Genomic DNA, 8,146 nt, shown 5'->3' with positions numbered 1-8,146 from the left:
TTTAACCAACAATATTACTTCTTACTTTCAGTGACAGCTTTCATTTATATAACAAACTCCAACGGTAACAATTTATTACATTTTCTTTCTGATGACCTTTGCGTCCATCACTATGTGTTATAATTTTAAAACCCAACACTCCAACACATCATTATATTTTTACTGACGCTAGTTTTTGCAAAATGGCAGTGATATGGATAGTGAAGGAGTTCCTCATTAGTATAGAAGACGCTACGAATAGGTGCGCAAAAACCAAAATGCTTAAAACATCACCGCACGCATATGCCAGGTGCTGATGGTACAAAAAAGGCACAAAGAGACACATTCCTTGAAGAAAGTGCACGCTAAGGATCGTTCGTGCACCTTAAGGATCGGATTATATACGCCTCTTGTCTTAGAAGACTTCACGTGTCTTTTAGTCTTTATAATTATAAATTCCAAATCGCGCCGACCCTTACGCACATGCCCAAAACTCGATAAAAAAACTCTCTCTCCAGGATGGCTGCAGCCGCTGCTAATCCAAATCATTACACCGTCCCAATGCCACCAAACTCCGAGGCTGCGAGATCGCCAGCGAGCGGCTATCCATGGGCGGCAGCAGAGAAACGGCTGAACCGCTTCGTTCGCGCCGTTGCTCTCGTGGAGAGAATGGGCAACGGCCTCGGCACGCTGGCGTTCACATGGGCGACCGTCGTCGTGCTCGGCGGGTTCTCCACGGACCTGCGACAGGATTTTTGGTACGCAACGGCGATCGTCTTCCTCGAGGCTTTCAGGTGCTAACTGATTGCGTGTCATTACGGCATTGCTTGACTTCTCTTCATATTAAGGCCATTCTCCAAGCAAGAGGTTTCAAATTTATGTTTCCAAACCAATACCACATAAGCAGGGAGCATTTACTTTATGGATGAAATAGGTCACCCAATGCATTGTTTCATATTTTGTTGTTTTTAAGAATGCATGCAACACACAAGCTATGTTGGAAACAGTGTAAGCAAGATTTCATCCAATAAAACTAGTTCATCCCTCACGTCAGAAACAGTGTGACATGTCAATATGTCATCAAAATTGTCTACATAGCAGGTCATTGTTGCTCATGACACCACACTTAATGGGTTTATTCAGGTTTGAGTGAATCGTTTTTCTACGCGTACACTAGTTTAATTGACGGGGGAGTTTCCCTTTTACAGATCACCTTGTCATTGATGGGAACGAGGTCATCAACCATCATGAGTTGACCCCATTAATTTTGGTGGGGTCACCAGCATGTTTCTCATGTTCATACTAATTATGTGGAATGGATTATAAACTAATGATAAATTAACCTTTATGTTTCTCAAATAAAAAAATATTTTTAAAAGTACTAAATAATCCTTGCGACTATTTTGCTGTCGGTTTAGAAAAAGCCACCATGGTTGGCATATCACTACAATGCGCATGCTAACCATTGATTATTCCAAAGATTTTCTTTTAATTTACTACTGATACAATAGTACCATATTCAATACTAAAGAACACACCTTCCATCCAACCCTTTTTTTGTCCTGGTTGACTTTGGAACCGGAACTAAAGGCCTGGTTAAAAATATGCCACCGACGGCCACCTCCGACGGGCTGTTTAGTTCCGGTTGTTAATATCAATTGGGACTAAAGGGTTTAGTCCCGGTTGTAATGGAGGGAATCTAGTGGGGCGTTTAGTCCCGGTTGAAAACACCAACTGGGACTAAAGAGCGGGCGGGCGGGCCGGCCGGCGTGGGCCGGTGCGAGCGGCCAGCGCGGGTGGCGGGCGGGCAGGTGGCCGGTGCGGGTGTGGGCGGGCAGCGGGCGGCCGTTGCGGGAGGCGGGCGGGCGGGTGGCCAGCGTGGGTGGCGGGCGGGTGGGTGGCCGGCGCGGGTGGCGGGAGAGCGGCAGGTGACCGGCTCGGGTGGTATTTTTTTATTTTTTTGGAACTTTTTAGTCTCAGTTGGTAACACCAATCGGGACTAAAGACCCGGGACTAAAGAGGGAGGCGTTTTGTTTCGACAGATCAGTCCTGGTTGGATTTTCGATACCTATGTGTCTCTCCAACTGGGACTAGAGGTGAGTTTTCCGGTGGTGATTTCTCTTTCACATATTTGTAACCATAGATAAAAATCGAAATTCAGTTCTACCCTTATAGTGAGAAAAACCAAGATTATTTATGCAGCACTAAGAACAAATGTTTTAGCAAGTGTAAAAAAGTCTAACTAAGATTTTTTTAACATTGGTATAATATCCAAATCCTAGTTTTTCCCCACTAATTGTTATTATAAAAGAAAAACATAGTAATTTTACAATATTTTTAAAATAGTCACAAGTCATCAGATCAAGCCAACCAGGAACCTCTATAGGCAGGCTAAAATATCATTTTTTCGAATTATTAATTATTTATTTCCTTGGCCACAACCAGGAGCTGTGCCGGTGAGGCACAGGTACACCCCAGAATTGGTCAGATTATTAGGAAACCTAATAATAATTGAATGGCGCACGGCATTGGTGTGGAAGAGACTCATAAGATCAATGCTCAAAACCACGGTACAGCCTCAACATCTCACTGAACAATTGCAACAGAATTGGGGGAAAAAACTAATGAATCCTACATGTGCTTCAAGCTATATGGTTCTGGACAAATATAGATCTTGCAATTGGGAGTAAGGTACCCTGTTAACAATTCAGATCTGGTACTGCGAGTTGATATGATGATCCACCGACTTCCTTTTTTTTAAAAGGGGCCTTAAGTTTTGCCACTGCCCCAGCCTTCATTGGAGGCCATTAATAGGCTGACTCCACCCTTGGAGCAACCAAGAAGAAAATCGCTAAGCTCAGGAATCGAACTCAGGACCCGGAGAATCCAAACATGTGACCCTCACACTGATGAATCGCTAAGGGTGTTTGGCAGTTTAGCAGCTAAAAGTTGCTAAACTTTAGCAACTAAAATTTAGCAAGGTGGAACCAAACACCCCCTAAATATGCTAAAATCCACTCAGGAATAGTACATTGCCAAAATTTATGAAAGCATTAACCTTAATCTAAAATTCACTCAGGAATAGTACATTGTTGGCAGATGATAATAAGTACGTCACTATCATGCTCTTTTGCCATTGTGCATACCCTTCTCAGAGTCTTTAAACTTGGAATCAATCAATCATTCATTATGTGACCTTCCCCATCACATAGAGACTATATATAAATACCTACGATCGCTCTTTCATTCCTTCTCCTCATAATTCATACTTCGCTTTCGTCGCATAAAATAGCCAATGCTTGATGAATCTTGTGGCTTCTTTAAGGACTCCACTTTGAATATGTATGAAACTATGCTATTGAAGTTGAGAGTAGTTTTGTAGACAAAATTATTCATTACAAGATGCACCAATGATGGTCATATGGATGAAGAAGCTAGTATGATGACCTTATCGCTGTTCTCAAATTTCTCATCCATGCAAAACCAGCTGCGTGACAATACTGTTTAATACATTCAGACGACTGATTAATTATATATGCTCCCATTACCAACCTGGATTGTTGATGCTCTAGCACACATTGACTTGCTGTCTACTTTGCCATATACAACTCTTCTAAGCTCTTTCGTAATTTCTTTAGCTAACTTTCCTTTATTATTGAGTGTCATGAAGTCCTTTTAGCAAGGAAAATCTTGATTTCATGATGTCTGAATGATCTCCTTCAGAGCTCATAATTCAATTCATCTCTTTCTGCTTCATCAGATGTCTTCTCCAATTTTCTCACCTTGAGAGCATCCATCAACCTTGTTAAGCATGCACATTCTCTACCTTGCACTTGCACATGGTTAAATTTAATTTCATTTGCACTAAAATTTCTCTGCATAATTTCTCATGATAGCATCTTTAATGCGTAGTTCCTATCACTTCCACCCATCTAACAGCCAAACTATGCACAACAACCCTTAGATCTAGAAAGATATTGCGAGTACAACATGACCTTGCACGATATCAAGCATCACATAGATGTACCTTGTATAAATCCCTTGATGATGGGGTTGAAGCAACCACAATAAGAAGACCAGATTTTGGCAAAGCCAACAACAAATTTTTAAGCACAACTTTATAAGAGAGTACCTTGTTACTTTCATACAACTCCAATTGACCCTTCGAGCACCACTTCAAAAAAAAGTACAAATGATTGTCTCTCCCTATCTCTCTGTGTGTAATTTATCCTTTAGGGCCCTTTTATGCTTGCCTAATACTAGAATGGGACCTTGTGTTGGCTTGAATTGTTTTTCATTGGATGTGGAGAGTATGCACTTAGCACGCATGAAGGGAGTTGGGAGTATGTGTGTGTGTTGGGGGGGGGGGGGGCAAGCAGACATGCGGGCAATCGGATGAAGATTTACATGGCCACGTGATTGCCTAAACGGAGCACTTCACGTGCCTTAGGGTGTCTCCAATGGTCTAGCTTAGAGATAACTCAATCAAATTTTTACTAGTTGAACAGTGCAATAAGTATGAGACTAGCATGGAGTGAAGCTAGTCTCACTCACTGTTTGATGTAACTCTCTCCCACAACACGATCTTCCAAGCTGCCTTGTACATGGAACTAACATCAATTATGAGCTATCAACTGATTTATACCATTGGAGACACCCTTCTAAATAGTGCGATCCTTGTTTTTCTTTCTGCTCAAAATTATCCTTTGATTGTTTGTTGGCTGCAGGGTGTTTAGCCGCGAAAGCAGATCAGATGACCAATTGTTATTCAAGACCACAGGTGGTGTCAAACTGAAAAGAGTGGTACTCGGCAGTGGGGTACTGTATTATCTAAATGCAGTGATTGTGGTGGTATGCTTTTCAAATTTCCTAGTAATTATCACCAATCACTTCTTTCCGCTAGGACCAAACCAAACCTTGGTGCTAGCAGCATTTCAAGCGCTAGTGAGCAAGTTGGAGTTTTCCACGTACATCGAAGGGCTGAGCAGCTCAGGGCGCAATATATTTGCTACTGTTTTCTTTCGTTGTATCCCCATAGTTGCACTCGTTCTGCTAGCTGTTGGTAGAGTATATTGGGTAGATCTGAAGCCAGCAAACGCCCTGTTGCCTCTGATGCCTCTCTTTGCGTCTTGGATAATATTTAACCTTCTAGTGCTTAGTCTCCAGCACCATGAACAAAAATTTGTTAAGGCGACTAAGACGTTGTGCACCGTCATTTTCCCCTTATGGGTGGCTATATCTCTTGTTGTAGCATTCAAAACATTGGGTCTCTTGATACTATTATCCACAGCACTGCTAGGCAATATCCAGATTCCAGTGGCCATCGCACGTATTGTGCTATCGTCGATGCGCCTTTTCAAGGTTAACGGCCATCACATAGACAACAACAATGAACACCTCATCCCAGCACTAAAGATATTCTATGTCATGGTGTTCCTTCAAGGTATATCATACATTATGGCATGTATGTTGGAGACAGCATTTTCCTTCTTGTTTAGAAGATTGTTGGCTAAGGAATGTGGACTTGGAGAGGAGCCTGAAATGAAGTCTATCAACCTCTACTATGAGGATGCCTATGACAAGTGCATGCAAGATGGCGTCCTCTCCCAGGAGGACCTGAAACTTGTCAGGTTTGCTGTTGATTCCCTGAGCTCCAACTCCCACATCCAGAACCTCGCGTCTGTCCGAATTCTGTACTCCCTTCTGAAGAAAACAGAAACGAGCAAAAGCAACACTGGGTTACTTGTCTCAGAAATCACCACAAGCAACAATTCGGTCGCCACCTTGATCAGCATGCTGGGATGGACGGAGCCAGAAGATGAAGGCATAAGGCTGTTTGCTGCTGAGGTCATCGCCAAGATGGCTGACAATCTCTGGATCGTGGGTGTCCCTGGAACAATGCAAATGGTATCTTCTCTCCTTGATTATGATCCTCGAGCTTCGGAAGTGTGCATAAACGTGGAGGTGCCTGGTTACCTGCCACCATCAAGAATACTGGATCTCTCAGAGCAACAAACAGAAAACAATGTTCTGAACACTCAAAACAAGTTCTTGCAACGTGTGATGAATCTGATTTCAATCCCAAATGAAGATAAGGAATTTTGGATAACAAAGGATTCGTTCCCTTCTCAGGCGTTAGAAATCCTTGAAAAGCTGGCTCATGATCATGACAATTGTGCAGAAATTAGCAGAGCCACGGGACTCATTGCAAAGATCATAGGTTTCATGAGCTCCACCATAGACACCACAAACATCCCTAAGCCACAGAAAGAGCTATGGACTACTTCATCTTTGAAATTGATCAAGAAGCTTGCAAGCACCAATGGGGAAATTGGTATAGTACTCCGGCAGAAAATTTCTGAACAACCCTTGATACTAAGTAACTTTGCTGAGGTCTTGGAGGACAGCTGCAGTAGCAAGGACCAAATGGAGCTAGTGTTGGAGATCCTTGCTAAACTTGCAATTGACATGGAAGCAAGAGAGGATATTTTCTCATTCCAAGTGTTCATCACTAAGTTGGTGAATGCCTTTCTTGGTCGAGAACAACAGCCATCAGTTCGGAATGTGGCAGGTGAAGCATTGTCACTGCTGTCAATGGGGAATGCTAGCAAATTCTCTGCTATCTTGGAAGCAATAGGACCCAACTTTATTGACCTGAAAGATATGCTCCTTCATGACGAGTACACATATGTTACAGCAAGTTTGCTGCAAAATGTGTGTGCTCAATCTCTAGAGAAGCTAAGCCAAGCAGGATCAAGCGGGGACCTGTCATCTTTCTTGCCAGTGGTGAGTTATCTTTAGAAGGAAACTCTTTTTAACATTCTTTTTATATTTGTTTTAATCTATCTTTGCAGTTATTAAAATAATTTTAATCTTCCACATCCATATATACCGGTGCTGGGGTTTGTCTTGTATTAGGTATCATGTGCATGGTATTTTTCTTCTGAAGCAATTTGGTGGACACTAATAAGTAGGACCAATATATAAATATATAATTACCATCAGACATTACATGCATGTCTTATCTCATTAGCTTGAAACAATTAATGAAGAAAAAAATCCTGGTTTAATGATGCTGTAGGTTTTGGCGAAAATAATGAACGCGGAGCTGCAGGGCAAGAAACTTGAGGCTCTGGTCAGCTTGGCTTCGCAGATCTGTAAGGTCCTCCCTCAACACTTTGCACACCAGCTGGAGCTACAACACGATGGATTACCTAACCTTGTTAAAAAGCTGGTGGATACACTGAAGTCCAGTAAGAAACCTAGTGTTGAATACCCAAGGATGAGAAGGGTTATTATTGAGATGACAATATGCATGCTGGAAACATGTCCCCGTTATGCAAAAGTTTTTAGAGAAAAACGTATGATGGAAGCACTGTCTATTGTGGAGAGGACCCCATCCAAAGTTGAGAAGTACAGGGTCTTCTCTGGCAATGTAGGGGTGATTCCGGAGAGCGGCTTACCTCTCCCTGTCCTAGTGGCAAGAGCAAAAGAGTTGGTTGCCCCTGCTACTCAAACTCCATGAACTCAATTAGGCAGGCAGGCATGATTCATCATCGTAGGTACACTATATATCCATATCAACAGAGTGGCATGATACATGCATGTAACCGTGCCTATTTTATTATATGTCATATGTAATTTGTGATTTGTTGGGTCCAGTCGTCACAGTGACAGACCTTGGTTTGTATATGTTCAACAAATGTTGTACCTTGCCTATAATAATGTTTTGCTGGCTTGAATGTAATTGGCTGAATGAGTGTGTCGCAGCCTATAAAAAATGTTGTACCTAGCTTATAATAACAAACGTTGATCTGTTTAATAAATGAAACACTTCCTTTCCATCATTTATAATATCCATAGAGAATTCTAGTTAGAATTTGTGTACCAGTCTAAGCCATTCCCAACGGGAGTTTCATATATGTTTTATCCTAATTAAATGATGTGCCACACAAACTACTATGGTGACATGGCAGATAATCTATGAGGAGAGACATGGGAGGAGTTTCATCAGGCGGATGAAAATGGAGCTCACCGTTTCTAACATGTTGGAAATCATGTGAAACTTCTATTAAGAGGGTTTGTGTTTCATCTGCATATATTTCATCAATTTCCATTTGTCACACATATACAACATTTAAATGGTATGCTAACATATATAATTAAC

General features: G+C 41.8%; 1 protein-coding gene across 1 annotated transcript; it reads left to right on the top strand.

Annotated features, from left to right (window-relative positions):
• The first annotated feature begins 315 nt into the window (after positions 1 to 315).
• Positions 316 to 7,827, top strand: LOC117847662 (uncharacterized). Its single transcript, XM_034728906.2, has 3 exons — positions 316 to 773; positions 4,707 to 6,765; positions 7,061 to 7,827. The coding sequence occupies exons 1-3, from the start codon at positions 499 to 501 to the stop codon at positions 7,502 to 7,504; spliced, it is 2,778 nt and encodes a 925-aa protein (XP_034584797.1). The 5' UTR covers positions 316 to 498; the 3' UTR covers positions 7,505 to 7,827.
• The last annotated feature ends 319 nt before the right edge of the window (positions 7,828 to 8,146 follow it).

The sequence above is a fragment of the Setaria viridis genome, chromosome 3 (genome assembly GCF_005286985.2).
Source record: "Setaria viridis chromosome 3, Setaria_viridis_v4.0, whole genome shotgun sequence".
NCBI classification, from domain to species: domain Eukaryota; kingdom Viridiplantae; phylum Streptophyta; class Magnoliopsida; order Poales; family Poaceae; genus Setaria; species Setaria viridis.
The sequence above is the reverse complement of the archived record's forward strand: the minus strand, read 5'-3'. Positions and strand labels throughout refer to the sequence as shown.

Bases quoted from the DNA above. Each gene is read 5' to 3' on its own strand.
- LOC117847662 (XM_034728906.2), top strand. From the start codon at position 499: ATGGCTGCAGCCGCTGCTAATCCAAATCATTACACCGTCCCAATGCCA. The intron at 774-4,706 runs GTGCTAACTGAT...TGTTGGCTGCAG, and splicing joins GTCTTCCTCGAGGCTTTCAG to GGTGTTTAGCCGCGAAAGCA. The intron at 6,766-7,060 runs GTGAGTTATCTT...ATGATGCTGTAG, and splicing joins TGTCATCTTTCTTGCCAGTG to GTTTTGGCGAAAATAATGAA.